This window comes from Arachis duranensis, chromosome 3 (genome assembly GCF_000817695.3).
Source record: "Arachis duranensis cultivar V14167 chromosome 3, aradu.V14167.gnm2.J7QH, whole genome shotgun sequence".
NCBI classification, from domain to species: domain Eukaryota; kingdom Viridiplantae; phylum Streptophyta; class Magnoliopsida; order Fabales; family Fabaceae; genus Arachis; species Arachis duranensis.
The window spans coordinates 121493131-121517035 of record NC_029774.3 but is presented as its reverse complement, the minus strand read 5'-3'; the positions used below and the strand labels follow the sequence as shown (position 1 = coordinate 121517035).

The 23905-nt window shown below is 30.7% G+C and overlaps 4 protein-coding genes across 6 annotated transcripts; 1 reads left to right on the top strand and 3 right to left on the bottom strand.

Annotated features, from left to right (window-relative positions):
• Window positions 1–5481: 5481 nt before the first annotated feature.
• LOC107480880 (protein DA1-related 2-like) lies at window positions 5482–8601 on the top strand. Its single transcript, XM_016101082.3, has 12 exons — window positions 5482–5811; window positions 6005–6171; window positions 6248–6335; window positions 6429–6525; window positions 6633–6768; window positions 6854–6937; window positions 7021–7140; window positions 7218–7430; window positions 7531–7593; window positions 7693–7808; window positions 7887–7945; window positions 8035–8601. The coding sequence occupies exons 1-12, from the start codon at window positions 5760–5762 to the stop codon at window positions 8370–8372; spliced, it is 1533 nt and encodes a 510-aa protein (XP_015956568.1). The 5' UTR covers window positions 5482–5759; the 3' UTR covers window positions 8373–8601.
• Window positions 8602–8694: 93 nt separating this feature from the next.
• LOC107480878 (protein NRT1/ PTR FAMILY 5.6-like) lies at window positions 8695–15052 on the bottom strand. Its single transcript, XM_016101079.3, has 5 exons — window positions 14971–15052; window positions 10985–11150; window positions 10693–10910; window positions 9971–10515; window positions 8695–9635 (listed from the first exon to the last, which is right to left on the bottom strand). The coding sequence occupies exons 2-5, from the start codon at window positions 11133–11135 to the stop codon at window positions 8804–8806; spliced, it is 1746 nt and encodes a 581-aa protein (XP_015956565.1). The 5' UTR covers window positions 11136–11150; window positions 14971–15052; the 3' UTR covers window positions 8695–8803.
• Window positions 15053–15199: 147 nt separating this feature from the next.
• Window positions 15200–18027, bottom strand: LOC107480879 (protein NRT1/ PTR FAMILY 5.6). The gene is made up of 4 exons (XM_016101081.3): window positions 17394–18027; window positions 17068–17285; window positions 16360–16901; window positions 15200–16050 (listed from the first exon to the last, which is right to left on the bottom strand). Exons 1-4 carry the CDS (start codon window positions 17527–17529, stop codon window positions 15204–15206), a joined length of 1743 nt encoding a protein of 580 aa, XP_015956567.1. The 5' UTR covers window positions 17530–18027; the 3' UTR covers window positions 15200–15203.
• Window positions 18028–18633: 606 nt separating this feature from the next.
• On the bottom strand, window positions 18634–20313 carry LOC107480842 (ras-related protein Rab2BV). Of its 3 annotated transcripts, none has more exons than XM_016101023.3 (3): window positions 20184–20313; window positions 19828–20032; window positions 18634–19264 (listed from the first exon to the last, which is right to left on the bottom strand). In XM_016101023.3, coding segments are annotated over exons 1-3 (696 nt in total). In that variant the 5' UTR covers window positions 20186–20313; the 3' UTR covers window positions 18634–18775. The 3 variants fall into 3 exon arrangements, with proteins under 3 accessions (XP_015956509.1, XP_015956510.1, XP_015956511.1); XM_016101024.3 differs by having other exon boundaries at window positions 19828–20058; window positions 20184–20264; XM_016101025.3 differs by having other exon boundaries at window positions 20096–20231.
• Window positions 20314–23905: the final 3592 nt, after the last annotated feature.

The following is a 23905-nucleotide window of genomic DNA, read 5'->3' as shown; positions in this document are numbered from 1 at the left end:
TATGTATATATACATGCATTGCATATATTGTTGAAAAAGCATGCACTTTGAAAAAGAGCTACGTACTCTAAGAATCATATGGATTTTCTATCAATCAATTAATAATCATTTTTAGGAAGCAAAATAACTTATTTATGTGATCTGAGCACTATTACTGCTACTAGATATTATTAAAGTCTTAGTACGGATATATGCTTTGACGAATTCTCTTGTCGTTTTTCATTTTTCTTAAAAAAAATTCTTGATGACTAATAATGAATGGTGTGGAACAAATCAGTTACTGTAACATCTCCTACAACAAATTCGTGTGCTTTTTTATATAAATCTTTTACTGTTAATAAGCATTATTCTTATAGTACTTCGTACTGATGAATATATTTTCTTTTTCCAATAGATCAATTAAAATACAATTTAAACTAATTAATTTAATTTCTCAATATAATTGGTTCCAACTTTATGGCTGCATATATAATTGGTGTCATGCGCAGAATTAGGCTAAATTTTATTAGGAAGGAGCAAAAAATTAATTTTATAATAAAAATAAAATAAAATTAAAAAAACTAAACTAAATTTTTTATATAATTTAAAAAAAATTAAAGTTTGGGCCTTACCCCACTTTTGTTGCATGAAGCTCTCCTCTTGATTAGTTTCAAATATAATATAAAAATTTAATTTAATATTTGTCTCTTAACATATGGTTTGGATTGAGGGAATTTGAAGAAAAAGAAAATGAAAAGAGAGAAAATGATGAAAAAATAAATTTTTTGTTGTTTGGACGAGAAGAGAAAATAGAAATAAAAGAAAAAAAATAGTATGGAGTTCACTAAATTATTTTCTCCCCACAAATGAAAAGAAAATGAAAAAAATGTGACAATATGAATAAAATTACACATGTATCCCTTATCATTAATAAATTATAATTTATATATAATATAGATAAGAATATTAATGTAATTTTATACTATTATAATTTTCTTTCTTTTCACTTTTTTTTTCATCCAAATAAAAAAATTCTTTATTTTTTCTCATCTATTTTCTCTTAAACAACAAACAAATAATTTTACTTTTCCTTCTATTTTTTTTATTCTCATTTTTTTTTAATTTCTTTTCTTCCATTTTTTTTTCTATATCCAAAAGTCTTTATTTTTCAGTCTCAATTACTTTTTCAAACACTAATGTAACAAAAATACCTTACAATAATAAAGGCTACAACTAGTTGTTTTGGTAAATGGGATCTCTAGAAGCGCCTATGGTATAATTTGGTAACTGAAAAGAAAGCCATGTTCATAAAAGGTAGAGGAGCATGCTTCTAAGTTCTAACTAAAATGCTTCTCTCTTTTCTTTTTTCTTTTTTTTTTTAAATTGAAAGTCCCTAGCTTTCAGTGCCCCACCCACTTTTACCACTGACTGATTTACAATGAAGATCCTGTCTTTGTAATTGGTGAGAATTGAGAACCACAGAAAGCCCTTTTCTTTTTTTTCTTTTTATTATTTTTATTGATATTGCTTCCTTTTACTTGGTGCAAATTAAACCTTTAAACATATGTAAAGCCAAAGTAATTTAGTTTAATAAATTAATAGATGGTTAATGTACAACCCTAATTTTCAGAAAGATTCTTTTCCGAAACTTTGGAATAAAGCTAGATCTGAGTAACATAATTAAGAATTAGTATCATTTTTCTCCCCCTCTCATCGATCAGCATTTGTTCCTTGGAAGAAATAATAATGTACTATTTCAAATAAAGTTTATGTGACTTCACCAACTTGCATTGTAAGAATTTGAATTAGAATAGCAGCCAAGCCATCACAAAATAAATATGATGCATTTCTTGGCCGTCCAAATTTAGGAATCACATCATTTTCTTCTTCTGTCATCGCTTACAAGAATATTTTTTTAGGATAAAATATATTTTTTATTTTTAACCCACAATTCGATTTGTATCAAATATAATCATAGCGGCTAATTTTTCAAAAAATTTAAGATCAATTTAATAACAATTTATAAGAACAACTTTTAATACAAATAAATAAAAATAATTGTCATGCATTATTGTTGGTTTAGTTTTAAATTTGTTAAAAACTTAGTTATTAAGAGTATATTTGATGCAAATAAAAAATCTTTATAATAAAATTGAGAAATAAAATATTATGAGTATTTTTAAAACTTTTTTAAGTTTTTGAGAGAAAAAATATATTTTATTATTTTTTTATTAATATAATTTGCTATTACATTATCGCTTCCAAAAAGGGAAAATTATGCTTCTAGGCTTTTTGAGCTTATGTTAGATCACACTATTACATTAGTAACCGCAATTTATTTACACCATTCATCCCTTAGCTTCATCATGTTATCTACAATTCCCACTTCTTTTTTTCTATCTGTTAGCTTCCATGAGGTGGTATATTAAAAATGTTATTTCGTACACTAAAATTAGTCATAAATTCAGTGATGGATAATATACATTACTATTAAAATATATATTAATTTAAATTAAAAATATAAAAGTGCACATTAATTATTCAAATAAAAAAATAAAAAATTATATTAATCGCTATTTTTTTCGTTTCAAATCTTGAAGATACTTCTCTTTTTGTTTTCATATTTTGAAAATATTGAATAATTGTTTCATTATCAACTTGATTGAATGTCTTTCTTTTTATATATGTAACTAAATAATCATTCAACCACTCATCTCCTATTCAATTACGAAGTGGACTCTTTATTTTAGGTTGTTGTCCAGGATAAGCTACCAGACTTTTTACATTAAATTCTAAGAACTTCTTTTTATTAAAAGAGACTAATGGAGTGACTTCAGATTCTAGTGGAGGCTTTCTTTTAAAATATTTTTTTATTACTATTCTAAAAATAAAAAATATATATTCTAAATTAGTAAATTGGTGAATTCACTTTAAAAATTTATATGCAACATAATTATATATAATAGAAATATAGAATAGAACGAAAGATAAACAAATAAATAAGATCACTAAATTGATAATAAAATAAAATATATAAATTTATGAAGAGAATAAAAAATAGATTAATACCTAAATTATAATTGTTTGAATTAAAATTTGCAGTTGAAAATATCAAAAAGAGAAACAATGAAATTGAAAGACACATAGAGTCATAGAGAACTATATAAAACAAAATAGAGATTTAAAATTTACCTTTTGAATGAAGAGAAGATAACCACGAGACAAGGAAGAAAAAGAAAGTTGAAAATATGAAACTAAGAAAAGAATTTAAGAGAATAAATGAGTGATGGCTAAAATTTGATGATAGAATAAAACTAAATTTAATTAGATTAATTAATAGTCAAAATGATAGAAAAATAAAATCAGCTTGGACTTTTAATAATTGGGTTTAGTTTATTTATAGTGAGATCATTTAAAATTTAAAATGGAAACATATTATATATATTAATTAATTTAAAAATATGAAATGAGACTGGGACAAGTGCTCCATTAATATGCATGAGGACCTGCATAAATATATTTGTGTATAAATACATATGTGATTTAATTTATTTTTAATATGTATTTATATTTTAATATATATTTTATATTAATAATTAATTTTAGCACCTGATTTTAGTATATAGTAACATAATCAATAATATATTACTTACGTAAATTCGTGTTGATTAGTTGACCATTATTTCATGTGTGTATGAGTTAAGAATGATGAAGGGAACTTTTCTTTTTTCTTTTTTGGTTGCTTGATTGTCATGTCAAATAGAAGATATAAAATAGAAGAAAAAGGGTTTGTTTTGTTATAAGGAATAAAAAAGGATAGCGATTTATATTCGCAACGCAGTAGGAATGGAATATGGAAAAGACATGGAAGTTGTCAAGCGTTATTATTACCATAAATAGACATACATCAAAGTCCAACAATAACCATTGTTCTCAATTTGTTCTATAAGAAAATAATTGATTTACTTAATTATTATTAAGTATACACTAGTTCATACTTAATACGTAGGACTACTAATATATGCTTTAGTCTCATCGTGATCATGTTTCATTGACTTATTATTATGAAGAAGCATAAATTAAGTAGCTATATTTTTGTTTGATGTGACGCAAGAGAGTAATAATTGGGCTAGGTTGGGTTTAAGGGTATTGCTTTATTAGGGATGTTTGTATTTTTTCAAAAGTATAAGATAATATTTTATGTCTAATAAATTAAAATAATATTGTTGTGTTTATGTTTCTACTTTTAAGAATTAGGGAGTTATATGTGATGGTATTTTTTTTTTCAATTTTAGAGCTTCTCTGATAGACATTATTTTTTAAAAGCCATGGTAGTTGTGTTTAGTAAACAATATACAAGTTAATATTTGGAAAAAAAAAAAGAATGATTAAATAGACATAAATATATATTCAAGTGTAATTTTTAATTGGAAACCAATTTTTGTTGTTGCAAGAATTAACTAACTAAATAAAAAATAAACAAAGATTAAAGATTTGAATTGTTATTATTATAAAAGAAAAAAATATAATAAATAAATAAAAAAAGTATAACTAACTAATTTTTAATTAGTCAACTTTAATATTTAAGTTTATAATTTAAAATAAGCACAATAATTAAAAAAAAATTAACTCATATTAACAGAAAAAATTAGTTACTTAATATTACTCATAAATAAATATTAAGTGGTTAATTGGCTAGTTTTGTTTGAAAATGAATTTGAACAAAGGGAGGTTGACATGGAATCAATTCTACGTATGAAAGCAGAAGAAAGTCATCAAACCACTAAAGAGACCTATTGATTGAATTGAGTTCCATTCCAACTCAGGACTGAGTTGAACAGAATCCATGGCTTCATGATGACTCTTTTTTCTTGTGAAGGACGAATAATATATAAAAAAATGTTAGAATTTATTATTTTTAATCATTAATTTAAAAATTTCAGTTTAGTTTTTTTAGTCTAATAATTTAAAAATATATTTAATTTTATAATTTTAAATATTAATAATTAATCGACGATTAAAAACAATAAATTCTGATTTTTTTGATATATAATAATATCTATGCTTAGTAGATTAACACAAAAGATGAATAATTCCGCAGCTAGCTACCTATAAGCTTAGAAAACGACCCTTCCCTCCCTAGTCCCTACACTACACAGTTGACTTCACCCAACTTCCTTTTACCGCCAAAATATAAAAGGAATGTTTCCAAATTCAAACCTTCAAGCATATCATGGATCACTCTATCCCTCTAAACACGTTACTTTTTTTTTATATTCCATTAAAATATATTTGTACCACTCATTTTTTTTTCATACTTGTAGATATATTTTTTTAGTTATCTACGATATTTTTCAGGTTAAGAACTAATTAATGACAGATCAAAATCTTATTTAAAAGTCTGCTGCTTGTTTAAACGGACGAGTGAGTTGATCACTCGATAGAAGATGATTTTTTCTGAAATAAAGGTAGGATGATATTTATTACCCGTTAGAGTTTGATTGTGTGCAATCCAGCGTAAGTTAATATTCTGGTTCGATGAGGAAAAAGAAGCTATCTTTCTGCCATTCTTTCTTTGTTCATTTACTTTACAAGCCAAGAATCTCTTCTGCCCTGTGCCACTTCCCCTCCTCCTGAGATTCCTCTCTTGTTTCTCTCACCCTCTTTTCCCCACTATTAACCATCTCTCTCTCTCTCTATCATTGTCATCCTCCTTCCCTGCTTCCTTTTGCATCCTTCTTCACGCCTCTAACATACATAATAACCTTCCCTTCATCCTTATGGCTTCTCCTTCTTCAGATATCAACCATCTTTCACACCCTTGCATATATGGTACTCTTTCATGCTCATGGAAAGTTTTGAATAACCCCACCAGCTACTTTTTCAACTTTAACTCCTTTTTTTCCATTTGTTGGTTGGTTTTGCTAAATGGATATGCGAATTTGATTTGTTAAAGCATGTAAATATAGTATACTTATTGATGTTATTAGAATTAACTGGTGTTGTATGATTTGGTGGGAAGCAGGGGATTTTGTTTCTTCATATTCAGAGCGAAAGTCTGGGTTTATGAAATGGTTTGGTAAGATTTTCAAAATTGGATCATCAAGTAGAGGAAGGAGTGATAGTAGCGGTCGTCATCTACAGCAGCCTGCAGAGGAAAACATGGTTTGGCGAGCACCTTCTAGATCATTGGTAAACACCACCATTTCTTTGTTACCATACGAAAACATTCATTTATGTACTTAATGACATTGTTGTTCTTGATTAGGATGACCGTGCTAGATCCCGGAAGGATGAAGAGGATTTGAACCGAGCAATTGCACTTTCTTTAGGTGAAAATTTCAAGAGACCAAATGGTAGGTACTAGGTACTGCTATTGTTTTCAATCAAGTTTCTTATTGTGAAATTGATCAAATTCTAAAGCCCCTTTTCCCCACTTGCTCAACAAGGTTATAGATGGCACACAGGCAGTGATGATATTGATGATTACTCAAAGGCCCTTCATCCTCCATATACACCTGCACCTTTATATCCCAGAGGATATAGGTCTAATCTTGCATTACCATCTCCATATCTGCTTTCAAAGATGAATAATCAAGTGTGTATATATCAGAAAATGTGATTGCATATGTTTTCAATGAATGTGCATGCAGTTTGGCAAATGTAAGAATATGTGGAGGGTGCAATCAGGAGATACTATATGGAAATTGTTTGGGATGGATGGATACTTATTTTCATCCAGATTGCTTCCGTTGTCACTCTTGTCGCCACCCTATTACTGAACGTGAGGTAAGTTCATCCTTTTAGGATGGATTTGCATATACATATATATGCTTATCTTATTCATATCTTGTGTTCTTTTTTTCTTTTTAAGTTTTCTTTGTCAGGGAGCCGTCCATATCACAAGACTTGTTTTAAAGAGTTAACACATCCTAAGTGTGAAGTTTGCCATCAATATGTAAGATTAATTCATCTGGAATGATTTTACATTCTACTCATTGTATATATATATGCACTTGTTCTGATATATTTCACTCTCAGATTCCAATAAATGCAGCTGGTTTGATTGAGTATAGGTGCCATCCTTATTGGTACCAAAAGTATTGTCCATCACATGAGTATGATAATACAGCTCGTTGTTGTAGTTGTGAAAGATTAGAGGTACTCACTTCACTCTTGATTGCAACAACTTTTCCAACTTGTTTCCTTTCTCTGATCCTTTGTTTTCCTTCTCAAAGTCGCGCAACGAAAAGTATTATAGACTGGACGATGGACGGATTTTGTGCTTAGAGTGCATGGAATCTGCTATAACGGATACTGGTGAATGCCAGCCTCTATACCATGCCATCAGAGATTATTATGAAGGGATGAACATGAGAATAGATCAGCAAGTTCCTATGCTTCTTGTGGGTAGAGATGCACTTAATGAAGCCATTGTTGGGGAGAAGAATGTAAAATTAACTATCAGAATTCACTCTTTTCTTTTTTTTTTTTCTCAATCATAGAATTAATTTAAGTCCTCTTACTCTATTTTCATTTATCTTCTTGCAGGGTTTCCATCATTTGCCTGAAACAAGGGGTTTGTGCCTCTCAGAAGAGCAAACTGTCACCAGTGTATGATTGTTTAGAAACACTTGCTTGTTTATGGTTTTATGTTATTAGAATGTGTTTATCAATCTCTACTAATCATGATTTTGTTACTATTACTTTCAGGTACATAGATGGCCAAGAATGGGAGGGCATAGATTCATAGGAATGAGAACTCAACATCAAAAGCTGACTAGAAAATGTGAAGTTACAGCTATTCTTGTTCTTTATGGTCTTCCAAGGTAAGTAACAAAATCATACATACACATATTGGACAACCTTGTAACAGTTGTTGAGTTGACAATATTCACCTGACACAGGTTACTCACAGGTGCTATCCTAGCCCATGAGTTGATGCATGCTTGGTTGAGACTTAAAGGTAACATTATTCAACTTAATTGATTCTCATTATTCCATGATGTGATGTTCATATGATAAAATCATGACTTGCCTTGACATCAATCACAGGTTACCGGAACCTTGATGCGGAAGTAGAGGAAGGTATTTGTCAGGTTCTATCATACATGTGGCTTGAATCAGAAGTGATGCCAGGGTCTAGTAGATACATGCCATCAACATCATCAGCATCTTCATCTTCTTCTTACTCCACATCATCATCATCATCAAAGAAAGGAGCAAGGTCTCAAGTTGAGAACAAGTTAGGAGAGTTTTTCATGAACCAGATAGCCAATGATTCGTCACCAGCATATGGAGGTGGGTTTAGGTCTGCAATTGAAGCAGTTAATAAGTATGGTTTGCGTTGTACCTTGGATCATATTCGTTTGACTGGTCACTTCCCACTGTAATAAGTTAAAGAGAGGATGAACATGAACATGAACATGAACATGAACATGCATGTTGATGTATTGTATGAGTGAGTGGGAATGCAGTGTTTGAAGTTTGATGTAGAAGCAGGTTTGGACAGTTAGTCCCTCTTGTTATTTCATGCCCCATGGGGGGCAGAGGGGGTGTTCCTATAACTATAGTCCAAATTCAGATAATAATATTCATGCTTCATTCCCTTGTTTCGATTTATGTATCTTCTTTATTCCACTAGTGATGTTGGCATATGTAGAGAAGATTCAAACTCACATTCACATTCTTATAAAAGCAAGTTTACTTGACAAGATCATAAGATTAAAGCTAGAAGTATGTGTAATAGATTTATTAGATCACAATCCTTGATAAACTTAGAAATTGGTACACTTAACAATGAGTAGTTCTCTCATTCCATGACTCATGGAATGATCTCAACTCCATCATTTTGCAATGTTCTCCTCTGCACAGTCTTATAAGTATACCTTCTTGCCAACAACAGAAACAAACACAAATTCAAACCGTTTATAACTGCCAGCATCCAATAAAACCTATCCAAACGGCTTGAATTTATGTCCTTCCCAATCCAAGCCTTACCATCTTTTCCTGTGACATGGTCCACAATTATGATCAGAAAACTGCTCACAAAGCTTCCAATTCCAATTACACTAAGATACAATGCCATTCCCAAACTCCTCATTGAATCAGGTACTTGGTCATAGAAATACTCTTGCAAACCAACTAAGGAAAATGAATCTCCAAATCCAAGTAACAAGTATTGTGGTATCAGCCAGAAAACACTACTAATAGTGTTTTTCTCTGCAGCTCTTAGTCTCTTTGCTTCAACTAATGCTGCAACAACCATAACTATGACTGTGAATGTTAGGCCAATGCCAATCCTCCGAAGGATGCTGATCCCTCTTTCGTTGCCAGTGACTTTTCGCAGAACCGGAACAATGATCTTGTCATAAATTGGGACTGCTACTAAGGTGCCGAAAGCCGCGAAAGAGGCAATGGAAGCTGGAGGGATTTTGAAACTGTGGGTTATGTTTAGGTTCATAGCAGCTGCTTGCTTCACAAAGAGTGTTGAGCCTTGTGCTACACAGATTCCAACTGTTACTGAAGTTAGCCAAATGGGGATAACATTGAGAAGAAGCTTTGTCTCTTCCACTCTTGTCACTGTTGCTAATCTCCATGGATTCTCTTTCTCCTCAATGTTTTTGTCTTCTATTATTGCAGCCTTGTCAAGAAACCTATTCATTGAATTAATGAATTTCAGTATTAATTTAAGTCCAATCAACATTGATAGGTTCAACTCTGTCCTTCTTTGTAAAATTGACATTCATTTAGAAATTAGCACACATGTATGTTCTATTGATTCAAATCAAGAGTAAACATTCAATTTAATCCTTAATCTCTGATAAGCCAATTGTTAGTTATTTAGTTAACCTTCTCTATTTTGTTGACGTGTCATGTTAAGTGGCACGCAATGATAGGTGGCATGACATATTCTTGGTCTACTAATAGTGATGATTAAACTTTTTTGTAACAATTGTAAGTATAAGATGCTAGTGTGATAGTGTGATACCTAAGTCTGCTAGTATGGCTTAGAAGCCTCCCTTGGGACTTGTCTGACTTTGGAACTTCATACAACAGAGAAGCACTTGAAGGATTGGTCAAGTTCCTTTTCCTTATGGCTGCAACTATGACCTGCAAAACTTGGGTTAAAGGGTTCCCTTCTGGTCTCCTATACCTGTAAAATGGCTTCCCCACATAAAAAGCAATCACAGTAAGAGCCATAAAAATAGTGAGTATAAGGCCTGCAGCTCCCCAACCAACATTATCTTGAACATAGACAATCACAGTTGCACCAAGCAGCAATCCAAAGCACAGTGCAAAGTTCCACCAGTTGAAGAAAGACATCTTCTTCTTCCTCTCTTCCGTGTTATCGTCGTCGAATTGATCGGCTCCAAAGCTCTCCAAGCATGGCTTGTATCCACCAGTGCCTAGGGATATACAATACAAGGCAAGGAAGAAAACCACTTCATGAACCTTCCTAGGCTTTCTACATATGCTACTTTTGCATGGCTTGAGACTTGGTATGAATTGAGACATTGTCAGCAAGCATAAACCCTGTTGCATTTCATGTATACACAAAAAAAACCCCTATGTATTAAAAGACTATAAACAGTGACAGAAAATATTTATCTTTGTCTCAGAGACAGAATTCAAATGTAGACTAAAGTAACATAATGTTACTTGGTTATAATTGAAATACTTTGCACATAGATAAGAAATTTAAAGATTTACCATAAGGTATACAAAGGAAGAAAACAGAACCATAAGAAAACGGCCAGTGTAGGCATCAGCAACAAATCCACCTATAAGAGGCATGAGTGTTGATGTCCCTGTCCAATAATTTACATTCTTTGCTGCTGTGTTAAGATCTTCATGAATCACTTTAGTTAGGTAGGAGATGAGATTAGTGGCTATTCCAAAGAAGCTTATCCTTTCACTAAACTCAATTGCTGCACCAAAATTGAAACATCTTAGTTAAAGGAGTAGACAATTTTTGACATAGTTTTTGGTTGATATATCTTACTGAGCACAAAGAGAGAAGCTTTCCATGCACCAGTGGAAGCTCGGAGAGGAACTCTTCCTTTGTAATCTTTAGATCCATCAAGCACCCATTTCTCTTCTTCTTCTTCTTCTTCTTCTTTTTCTATCTTTCTCTTTTCCATTTCTTGCTCCATTTCTACTACTATCTGCTAATGAAAGAGTAAAAGGAGCCTCACCAGTATGCTATGTTAAATAGAAAAATAAAAAGGTGATTTATGTATGTATCCTGTGGTTGTTGGATTCATTAGTAGCATTTAAATTCATAGTTGTGAAGTGGAAATGTCAAAACACTATTTTCTGCATTAGAAACAGCAGCATAATTAGGTGTACTTCTTGTCAACCAAATTAACACCACGGAAAAAAATCAATTGTAGCATTAACTACTATAAGTGGTCACTAGCTACCATCTCATTTTGGCTAACGGTCATCTTTTGACTACTTTATTGAATTAAAAAGTAATACCATTAAAATAGATTAAAATTAATTAGCATTTAATTAGATTTAGCATATTTAGTTATATATTTATTATAAAATATTACGTTTTTATTATTTTAATTCTCTTAACATTTATAAATATTTTTATAGATTAGATCATTACACATCATTTAAATACATACAAATCTTTTCTCTATTATTCTCTCTTACTTTTCTAACAAATACAAAGAAATGCATATAAGGAAAGGCTATTAACTTGACAATAAAAAAAAAAAACTTAATAATAAAAAATTTAAATAAACTCAGTAAATCTAATTTAATTAAAATTTAGTCCAAGTAATACGAAACTTGTAATATATTTCCTTCTCTTCATGATAGATTGAACATCTAGAACGTAGTATTTCCAAAAGCAAAAATTTATAAGTGATCGTTTAATTAAGTGATGATAATCACATGAAAAATTATAATTTAAGATTATTTTCACTGATATTTATATAATTGATACATTTAACTCATTTAGTACCCTTTTTAAGTAGTTTATTTAAATTTGATTTATACTGATTAAATAACATTCTCTCTCAGTTCTCAAGTCTTTCACAAAATTTAAAAGAATAATACTTTACCTTCAAGTATTATATATTAGTGCAAAAGAAAAATAATATTTGAATAGATATTTTCTTTTCATTTATTTTTTTCTACAGTACCTATAATCTAAAGGCCTTTTTAATAACAATTGTCTAATCAGTATTGTCTTCCTGATAATATTAGAAGTAGGGTTATTAATGGTTAATTTCTCACCAAGAAAGCTTTTGTGTTCTATATTAGAGATTAGAGATTCCTCAATAATATCATAAATGCACGCATGTCCTTCCTCCAAATTGAATCAGATTCTTGAGATAAAATTTAAAGCACTTCTGCACTTGTACAATTTAGGGTCTCTAAGTCATTTAAAGCACATAGTACCCACCCAAGTCAAATTATTCTATCATTATCATTAATCATGTAAGATTATTGAACTTTGCATATATATATAAATCATCATTATATTAATTATAAGAAGATATGTTTGAATGTTAATAGTAAAGTATCGAACTTAATTATATATGAAGGTTATAAGTTATGATATGCAGATACGAATAATCCATCTATCTATTTTTAATATATATAAAATTAAATATATAAGTTTATTTATATTATTTTTAAAATATTTNAAAAATTTGTAATTAAATTTATAATCTACAAAGAAAGACATTGAATCTATATTCATATATTTATTATATCTCACCGTTATAAACAATACAATAAATTTATAACTCCAATAATTAATTATTAATTTTTATAAATAACTCATTAAATATAATAAATATTCACATTACAAATGTAACAATAATATTATTGATCATAATAAATTTTACGTTACAACTATTCAAATTTCATACTATTTGAACTACTTATATAAGTCTCTTATCACTATTCCTTCAAATGACATCAAATTTAGCACAAAAATTTTATTTTCGAACTACACAACATCTCAAACTTACTCAATAGAACATCATTCTTTGGACAATATCACCAAATAAAAAGACAATTTATTTATCAAAGTTCGCGTGGTTCACCTATGGGAAACATTGACACCCACAAATAAAGAAGAATCTCTTTGCTTAGAAATGATTATATTAGATGAAAGAGTACAAAACAAATTAAACATATTTATTATATTTTTAAATTGAATTTACAAAAAAATACTTTAATTATTTTTACTTTTTATACTTTTTATATTATTTTACAATACTTTATATATAATTGTATTTTAATATCGTTAAAATTATACTTATTTTAATATGCTATTCATTATTCTTTTTTAACTAACTATGAACTATGATTTACTAACACTGCAGAGAAAGAAAAATCTATACTATAAAAAATTTAAAAATAGAAGATACAAATGATTTGTATAGGCCAATTAAAGGTATAATGAAAACAAACTTTTTACTCACAATTGTTGTGAAAGAAATTAAAGATCAAATTTTGAACATTTTTTTAAAATTATTTTGAATTTGCATCACTTGAGACATGCATTATCTGACAGAGTGGGTCAAAAAAATACTAACAGGTAATTTCATTTTATACTATTTCAATTATTTTTATTAAAAATAACTTATTCAAAAAAATCTACACATTTTTGTTCTTTTTATTGTAGATGTCATTGGAAAACTATATCAAAGAGATTAAAAAGAAAGAGAACTATACAAATTCAAGACACATTTTTAGAAGAAAAACATACATGCAAAAATAGAACAAACAACATAATAGAAGAATATGCCTTCACAAGAACTTCAACAGAAAGAAGAAAGCAACCATTTTAACAATAACCAATAAAAAAAAGGAGGACGAGCAGCACATAAGAAGACTAAATCCACCAACTAAAATAAATGTAAAAATTAACCTATCAAATAAAAATGTCATTTTGTACAACTCTAATATCCAACTCTTTTATACTACAAATTATTTTAAACAAAACACCTTTTAAATTTAACTTTAATTTACACATATTTAATTTAATTTTATAAAATATAATAATTTTTAATATTTATTATATACTATTATTAATTTACCATCTGTACATTACACGGATCTCATTCTAGTTAATAAAAGATGGGAACCAGCTTTATAAAAGAATATAATAACGCATCTTGGAACTAATAATAAGAGTATTATTTTGATCGTGGAAAACGAGGAATTGAAGGGAGGACATAATATATGCAAGCTTTTCTCTTTTGCAAGTTGCGAAGAAGTAAAGAATATATATGGAGGGGAAAAATTTAATAGCTATTCATCTTCGCTGCTAAACTTTACGTTTGTCAAGAACCTAATTCTGCTGAAATTTAAATGCATGGAAAAAAAAAGTTTTAAATTATTCAGCAAAATCCAACGCATCTCGTCTTCACCGTTTTCATTGGCTAAAATTTTATATTCTTAATCTTGTTCTTTTTCTCATAATTTTTCTTCTCATCTTTTTTTCATTTAAGGTAATAAAGTTAATCTATGAGTTTTTTTTAAATAGACGCTAATTGTAATTAACATATGAAAACAATTAATTTTAAAATATTTCATTATATATAGTTTCAGCTAGGAAAATGATCTATTTAAAGAGGGAGGAAAAAAAAAAAAAACAATTCGTCATGTTTTAAACCCCAAAACGTTCCCAAGTATTTTTGTTTATTTTTTATTTACAGTCTACACTATATTATTTTTGCTTATATATGTAAAATACAAATAGCCTTTAAGAGTTAAGGCTTCACTAGAATGTATCATAGCTTGTGAAAATTGATTCTAACCAAGAATATGATGAGACTATAAAAGAATCTAACCAATGATGAGTATGAAGTATTTTCTGATAAGAAGATTTATTTTAAATTGTTAGTGAAGTAGTTAAGAAAATAGTAAAAGTAGTATTACGTACTTTTAAGATGGCATGCATGCTATATTATATTCAAAGCCCTAGGAAAAATAGTAGTGGAGTTTAATCATCACCTTAGCTTGTCCATCATGTCAGAGATCTTCCTCGTCAGTTATATCTAAATCGGTATCACATAATTGAACAATCTTAATCATATTATATGTTGTTTGTGGATATGGATAATATATAATAATAATAATCTGCATTTAAATAAAGTAGACACAATAATATATATTCAAGATATGGTTCAAGTGAAAATACAACATAACATAAGAGATGACATGAAGTTGGTATGTTATGTAATGAATCATGGCATGATGATATTGATATCCACGTCATCATTTTCCAATGTTCTCCTTTGAACAGTTTTATAAGTGTACCTTTTTGCCAAAAAGACATACACACACAAATTCAAAGCACTAATCACTGCCAGAAGCCAATAAAACCTGTCCAAATGACTTGAATTTATGTCCTTCCCAATCCAAGCCTTTCCATTTTTGCCAGTGACATGATCCACAATTATGATTAGAAAGCTGCTCAAGAAGTTTCCAACACCAATAACACTAAGATACAAAGCCATTCCAAGACTCCTCATTGAATCAGGAACTTGGTCATAGAAATACTCTTGCAAAGCAACTAAGGAAAATGAATCTCCAAATCCAATTAACAAGTATTGTGGTATCAACCACACAACACTCATGGTTTTTTTCTCTGTTGCATCCATTCTTAGTCTCTTTGATTCTACTAATGCTGCAACAACCATGACTATGACTATGAATGTTAAGCCAATTCCCATCCTCTGAAGGATGCTGATGCCTCTTTCATTGCCAGTGACTTTCCTCAGAATTGGAACAATAATCTTGTCATAGATAGGGACAACTATTAAGGTTCCTATGGCTGCAAAAGAGGTAATAGAAGCTGGTGGGACATTGAAACTGTTGTTGCTTATCTTTAAGTTCATAGCAGCTGCTTGTTTCACAAAGAGTGTTGTGGATTGTGCTACACAGATTCCAACTATTAGTGAAGTTACCCAAATGGGGATAACATTGAGAAGCAGCTTTGTCTCTTCCACTCTTGTCACTGTTGCTAATCTCCATGGATTCTCATTCTCCTCAACATTTTTGTCTTCGATTATTGCAGCCTTGTCAAGAAACCTATTCATTGAATTAATTAAATTTGAGTACTTATATTCCAGTTAATACAATAGGTAATGGTCTAATCTTCATGGTAAATTAACATTCATTCAAAAAGCATGTGACTTTCTCTGTTATGTTAGACCGAGTTTGGTAAGTGTTTGGAGCAGAAAAAAAAATCTATATTTCTGTCTACATGATTGAATCAATGTATCTCGATACAAAGATATATAGAAAAATAACAATAATAGATAGATAAAAGAGAAGAGAATAGAGAGAGTGCATTCCATTGAGTTGTAAGCATTGAAAGTGCAAGATGCATTTTGATACCTGAGCCTGCTGGTATGGCTTAGAAGCCTTCCATGGGACTCTGACTTTGAGACTTGATTCAACATGGAAGGACTTGAAGGATGGGACAGTTTCCTCTTCCTTATGGCCGCAATTAGCACCTGAAAAACCGGGGTTAAAGGGTTCCCTTCTGGTCTCCTATACCTGTAAAATGGCTTCCCCACATAGAAAGTTATAACAGTGAGTGTCATAAATACAGTGATGGCAAGACTTGCAGTTCCCCAGCCAAAGTCATCTTGAACATAAACAACCAATGTTGAACCAAGCAGCAATGCAAAGCACAATGAAAAGTTCCACCAGTTGAAGAAAGACATCTTTTTCTTCCTCTCTTGGGTGTTGTCGTCATCATATTGATCAGCTCCAAAGCTTTGCAAGCATGGCTTGTATCCTCCAGTTCCCAAGGAGATAGAGTACAAGGCAAGGAAGAAAACTACTATATGGAGCTTCCTAGGCTGGTGACATAGATTGATGTTGCATGGCTTTAGACTTGGTATGAACTGAGACATAGTCAACAGGCTTAAACCCTGCTTTGACAACAATAAATGAGAGAACCCATTTGAGAAAGTATCATTTCTTGGGAAAAATCTTGATAGTAAAAGAAGATTTTTGAAGACAGGATCCTTGAATCTTGTGGTGTAATAATAAATATAGTATGGTGCATACTAAATGGATAAGACACGAAAGATATACCATGATGTATACAAGGGAAGAAAGCAGGATCATAAGAAAGCGGCCAGTGTATGCATCTGCAAGAAATCCACCTATAAGAGGTATGAGGGTTGTTGTTCCTGTCCAATAGTTTACATTTTTTGCTGCTGTGTTGAGATCTTCATGTATCACTTTAGTCAGATAGGAGATTAGGTTAATGGCTATCCCAAGGAAGCTTACCCGTTCACTAAACTCAATTGCTGCTCAAAATTGTAACACAATATTAACACTTGAAATAACATCAAAAAATGCTAGAAAGAAAGAAAGTGCATACAGAAAACTGATATAAAGAGGTTTATATATCTTACTGAGGACAAAGAAAGAAGCTTTCCATGAACCAGTGGAGGCACGGAGAGGAACTCTCCCTTTGTAATCCTTAGAAGCATCAAGTACCCATTTCTCTTCTTCTTCTTCTATCTTTCTCTTCTCCAATTCTTGCTCCATTTCTAATGGATGATGTAGAATTATTGAAGGAGCCTCACTAGGAAGCTATGTTATAAAGACAAGGAAAAAGGCAATAGTCGAAAAAGTAACACGCATTTTATGGTTGGTACTTCGTAGCCTTTATTAGTGGCATTGAGATGCATGCATTGAAGGAAACTATTAACCAAGTTAGCAAGTATCTAGATTTAAGAATATTGCCATAATTTAGTTGTGATTTGTGAGATTGATGTAAAAAAGATCATTGAATCTTGGATTGTAAATGACTCTACCCTTTATGTTCATCCAATTCTAGCAAATAATAATGGCGATCGGTGTGATTCAAATGACCATCGATCTATGCAGAATTGAATGAAACTGTGCTGCCATTAAAAGTACACACCTCAAATTGAATCAGATTCTCTTGATTGGAGCAAAATTTAAGGCACATAGGGCCTCTACACCATTCAAAGCTCACAGCAAGTCAAAATACAAATGCAAGCAATTAAATCATAACCTATAATGTAAAAAACAAAAAATACTAGTGGTAGTAGAAACTTCATTAATTATAAAAAAATCACGAGTTACAAATTAAATTAAAATGTTTCAAGACAAGGTGAGAATTTTATGAATGAAAAGTCATGGAAAAGCATAAGTTCTTTTTGCTTGCCAATGGTTCTAGCCTTCACATTTTTGAAGGTTATAAGATGATCGTACGTACCACGGTATCATCTTGCTGGGACAGATACCAAAAAGGGGAACCATTGAACCAATAACTGGTATTTATTATGCAGGAAAAAAAAAAGGTGCTGCAAAGCTATCACAGCCATACCCAAAATATCACATCCAATTAGAAGTGAATAAGGCATGGTTTATAAAGCTATAGCTGGATTCTCTATTTTAAGCGTTTCCTTTATAAACCATGTTCTTAGATTGAGGTAGATGCCTATAAACATCTTCTGGATAATTAAATACTTTTACCTCACATCACACTATCAGTACCCAACTCCAAAACTAAAATTGTTTTCAGTCATTTGAAGCAGAGAAACAAGAGCATTCATACAATTTGAGCATTAATATGCATTTTAGAAAACAATATAGCAGAGCTGAGGATACAAAATTGTTAAAAACAATATATCGATTCATTCTGAGCTGTGTTTGTTACAGAGACTACTATTGCAACTATTCCTCATTGTCTCTCATTAGTACTCTTTACAGTTACAAAAAAAGGAAAAAGAAGAAAAGCAAGAAAGCATGCTTGGAATGAATGTTAATTGGAGCAACACGTTGATTTGTTTTGGGCATTAGCGGGCATGTTAGCAGAAACATTAATGGAAGTGCCCTGAGGAATGGTAGAAGAAGCTGCTTGCTGTGCAGCCAAGGCCTTCTTGCTGATAATGTGATAAATATCAAACAAGATGGTCTGGAAGGCCTTGTCGACGTTGAAGGCCTCGAGGGCGGATGTCTCGAGGAAGGCGAGGCCTTCCTGCTCAGCTAAGTTCTGAGCATCTTCAGAGGAGACTGCCCTGAGATGGTTGAGGTCGTTCTTGTTTCCGGCCATCATGATAACGATGTTGGAGTCAGCATGGTCCCTCAGCTCCCTTAGCCACCTCTGCACATTGTCGAATGTTTGCCTCTTTGTTATGTCATACACCAACAATGCACCAACTGCACCTCTATAGTATGCACTTGTGATCGCTCGGTACCTTTCTTGTCCTGCTGTGTCCCATATTTGTGCCTTCACTGTCTTCCCTTCCACCTGTGTTTTGTGTTGTTATATATGCCTTATTTCCAACCTACACTATTCACTCTTCTACCTTCTTTACTAACTAACTTGTTATATACCTATTTCATCATGCTTAAATTGATAGGAAAACAATATCCTGAAATTATCTTATTTAACTTAATATTACTCAATTATTCCAACAGTAATTAAAGAATGCAAAATAAGATAATTTTATGCTGCTTTGAGCTGATATTATGTTCCAAATATATTTGTTCGACTATATTATATCTACACTAAAATCAGTTACCAATATAAATTACGTATTAAAATAAATTAAACCACATATGTATTATACACAAATACATTAGTGGTTGATTTTGGTATATGGATCGGATAGCATTTTTTATTTTCGTTTCATGTGATTTTTTCTTTCACAAAATCATAAAAAACAAAAAAAAATCTAAAATGAAATTGCAAGGCAATTTCAGATCATTGATTTGTTGTTTTGCACTCTGAAATTGAATTGATAGTAACTATTGAAGAATACGGAAATGTTGGACATAAACAAGAAGAAAAAGGAAGATTAGAATACGCACCTGCAATGTTCTGGTAGCGAATTCAACCCCAATGGTGGACTTGGACTCCAAGCAGAACTCGTTGCGGGTGAACCTGGAGAGGATGTTGGATTTACCAACACCTGAGTCACCAATGAGTACGATCTTGAAGAGATAATCGTATTCATGGTCCACTTTGTATGCCATGCCTTCTCTAATTTCCAAGACCTGAACCACCACCCTAAACCTGCATCCAGATCACATCATATAGATCTGCACAAATATGCATGCATTTCCAATTAATTATTACCATAAAATTGAAGAAGAAGGATAGGATGGGGATGGAGATGGATTGAAAATTCAAATTAGAAATTCGGCATGCATTTTGAAAGGCCTACATTGAGTGCCAATAAACGAATGACAAGCCACTTTGGACGGAACCTCAAACTCTCAGCACTCAAACGTGCATTTCCACCTCAACTCTTCAACTAACATTATATTCCATTTATATTATTTTTATATATATATCATATCATATGTCACTAAACATCTGATTTGGAAATTTAAGAGAATAACAAAATGAGTGCATTCATATCTTTGGGAGTAACTAACTTTACCTAAACGGAGTGCTTAATAATTCAGGTTGCCACACAAACTTAATTACTTATACAACATTTTATTATTTAATAATATCAGCGGTATTGTAGTAATAATAATAATAATAATAATAATAATAATAATAATAATAATTGCGGCTAATTTCATTTTCAAAACAACATTCTATTTGAATCTGAATCATTCAATCAAAGGAATAAATGTTCCAAAACTTATCCTGATATACACGCTTTCCTCATGAAAGACTAAAAATTGAAGTGAATTCCAGTGTTCTACCATTTAATTTTGTTGTATAAAAGCAGATGGAATATTTGTAATTATTCTTATGGTTAATTATTCTATTGTTTACATACTTTTATTAAATTTATATTTAGATTCTTATATTTTTGTTATAATTAAATTTTTATATTATTTTTAATTTTATAATTAGGTCTTTATAAGTTAACTATAAAATTAAAAATACTATAAAGACCTAATTAAAAATAATATAAAAAATTAATTATAAATTTAATAAAATTATAAAGATCATCGTATAAATTAAACCTTAGAGTCATATTATTCTATTTTCTAGAGAAAATAAATGATAAATAAAAATATATTAAAAGTCAGATTAAAACTAGTACACACTTTAATTTGTTACACAATGCCACTTGGATGACTCAAAGTATGATCTATGGTCCTTAGTTTGGAAAACTTTTATATGCGTTGAACTTGAATTATATTGCCTCTGCATTTTCAAACACAATATTCAACCACGCAAGAAGCTCATAATTTATGCCTGCATAGTTCTGATCGGTTACAATTTACAATACTTCTTCGCTGATTCCTTGAAAAAGAAAACATTAGGGCACATTTGAATTTAGCACAGTTGATACAAAGTAACTTGGTATACAAACACTAGGTCAATTTCTTAACGAGTAGTTAATTTAGTCAACGAGGCAATCGTTCGAAGTTGGAAGGAATATAATTTTCGTTTTAAACCAAGATACTCCCTTTTTTTTGGAACAAAATGTATGATGACCAAAAGTTTGATTAATGAAACTCTCGTTGATTGACTTGCCGGCTGGTTCTCTTAATTCATGAGTCATGACTAAGAACTTCAAAGCAATAATTCCACAAAGCTAGTTTGAATATAAATTATACTATTACTTAGGATTAGTTTAGATTGGTTTTTGAAAAAAAAAATATTTTTTAATAGACAAAAATTATTTTATGTTTAGATAGACTTTAAAAAAAATTTAAGTATTAAAAATGTCTTTTATTTTTATTTTTTTAAAGTAAGATATTATTATCTTTATATAAAAATAATTATTTAGATAATTTAACATATTTAATTAAAATACTTAATATATCTGACAAAAACTTATTATACTTTAGTTATCATGAAAAGCAAATTTGATCAGGTAATTATCTTCCAAAAAATGAAAACTTTGGTAAACAATGATTCCCTTTTCAATTTTTTCTGTGAAATTGAGGAACAAGTTCAATAATGGACGCATGTGCAAAGCACTTGTATAATATATTAGTGTAACTTCCTGCAAAGTTCTCGAGTCTGTATTAAATAAGAGTGGAATATTTCACTTTCAAATTTCCTACTGTCTAGACTAAGATTGGCACAATGTGTAAAAAGTTAAAATAATTATATTATATAATATAAATTTAAAAATATTATATTAAACTAATTTATTTAATTAAGTAGTTAGTTTATTCATCTAATATAATTAATTTTGAACAAATAATTTCATCTTTATTTTAGTGTGAATATTTTTCATAATAATTTTGATAGATAATCAATTAGGATGACAGATAACTGCAGTCAATTAGTATATAGACCATAAAAGCTAAGAAGTCTAATAAAAAAAAAACTTAAATTCATATATAATTTTTTTTGAATTTTTTTTGAAAAAAATATAAATTTAAGTTATCATAAAAAACACCAAAACCAAATGAAAAAAAATATTCAAAATCTAAAAATAAAACATATAAAACCAAATAAAAACAAACATTTAAAATTATTGTGAAAAAAGATCAAAATAAAAAAAACATCTGAAATGTAAACAAAAAAAATTCAAAACTCAACAAAGAAGAGATATCCAAAATTGTTTTAATAAAACTTAACAAAAACAAAACTATTTAAAATTATTCAAAAAAGAACATTCGAAAATTAAACTAAGAAAAGAAAAATATAAAACTATTAAAAAAATCATCCAAAAGATAAAATTAAAAAAAGACATATAAAAAGATCCAAATATATAAATAAAAAAGGTACATCGGAAACTTAAGAGAAAGAAACATTCAAAATAAGTAAAAAAAGTCATTCAAAACTTACAACAATAACAAGGCTCAATAATTTTATTACGGAGTAAAGGGTGGAGTTTTGGTTAGAAATAAGTGTAAGGAGTGTATTTACACTTTGGTGGATGTGTCAGATGAGAGGTCTAACACATAGGGGCGTGTTACATACATCACGCAGGGAGCGTGGAAGACACGTGGCGAGGATTGGTTGGCTGAAGCTGGCAGCACGTGGGACGCGTGTTGACACATGGCGAGGCCTGGTCATTGAAGCTGGCAGCACGTGGGGGTGTGTTGAATGCTAACTTCTATATAAGGCAAAGCTCGGTACTATTTTCATTCCGAAAAAGAGTGTACTTTGAGTGGTCTTTGAGTGTTGGTAGTGTAATAGAGGGTACCGCAAATTTGATAGTATATCGCAACAGTGAGATAATACGGAATACTCATAAGGGAGTGAGATTTGTGTGCCAGAATCCGTTTTCGTTTGTGGTTCCATGCACCATAACGTTAATGGAAGTTCAGAATGGTCTCTGTCAAAGCATGGAGAACGGTATGTTAACAAGAGTGAGAAGAATTTTGTACTGAAATTCTGTTATTGTTTTTAGTGGTCTAATACAGTTTGATATCATGCCGATCACTGACAAAGCGAGTATGTATAATATGTTTTTTTTAATCACTACAAACTAATAATTTTTTTTCAAATTTTTTTTCTTCTAAACTACTACTCACACTACACACTAATATCACTACTACTACCAATACTCTCTTCACTACTGCATCGTATAATTTTTTTTTCTTCTTTCAATCTATACACGCTCCTCCTGATACTCTCTCTTTTTTTCTCTCTCGGTTCCTTGCTTCAGCACTCTCTTTGTGTGCTTCAATGGAAGGGAAGAAGATTGAATTTATAAAGGGTTGAGGGCTGCTCGCTGGTTACCGAAGTAGGAGGCTGTTCCCTGCATGTAGGTAGGCCTGCAACATGCCCCCCTCCCGTGCGGCTGCTGCAACATTGGAATTCAGCAAAAACCTGCACCGCTTTACGGGTTCCACAGCACCACGCCTCCGGCATGTTGGCATCACCACGCCTCCTGCGTGTTGACGGGGTGCTGACACGCCACTTACGGGTTCAGGCACCACGTCCCTAGCATGTTGAATCCGACACCACACTTCGGCAAAACACCTCCTTCACCAATATTCAGCCAATATACCAAAC

Excerpts from the sequence above, each read along its gene's own strand:
- LOC107480842 (XM_016101023.3), bottom strand. Across the intron at positions 19,265-19,827 it reads TCGCTACCAGAACATTGCAG|GTGGAAGGGAAGACAGTGAA; the intron begins GTGCGTATTCTA and ends CACAAAACACAG.
- LOC107480880 (XM_016101082.3), top strand. The coding sequence starts at position 5,760 with ATGGCTTCTCCTTCTTCAGATATCAACCATCTTTCACACCCTTGCATA. Across the intron at positions 7,431-7,530 it reads CCATTGTTGGGGAGAAGAAT|GGTTTCCATCATTTGCCTGA; the intron begins GTAAAATTAACT and ends ATCTTCTTGCAG. Across the intron at positions 7,946-8,034 it reads TGCTTGGTTGAGACTTAAAG|GTTACCGGAACCTTGATGCG; the intron begins GTAACATTATTC and ends CATCAATCACAG.
- LOC107480878 (XM_016101079.3), bottom strand. The coding sequence starts at position 11,135 with ATGGAGCAAGAAATGGAAAAGAGAAAGATAGAAAAAGAAGAAGAAGAA. Across the intron at positions 10,911-10,984 it reads AGCTTCTCTCTTTGTGCTCA|CAATTGAGTTTAGTGAAAGG; the intron begins GTAAGATATATC and ends ATTTTGGTGCAG. Across the intron at positions 10,516-10,692 it reads CTTCCTTTGTATACCTTATG|GGTTTATGCTTGCTGACAAT; the intron begins GTAAATCTTTAA and ends GAAATGCAACAG.
- LOC107480879 (XM_016101081.3), bottom strand. The coding sequence starts at position 17,529 with ATGGAGCAAGAATTGGAGAAGAGAAAGATAGAAGAAGAAGAAGAGAAA. Across the intron at positions 16,902-17,067 it reads CTTCCCTTGTATACATCATG|GGTTTAAGCCTGTTGACTAT; the intron begins GTATATCTTTCG and ends TTGTCAAAGCAG. Across the intron at positions 16,051-16,359 it reads AGCCATACCAGCAGGCTCAG|GTTTCTTGACAAGGCTGCAA; the intron begins GTATCAAAATGC and ends TTCAATGAATAG.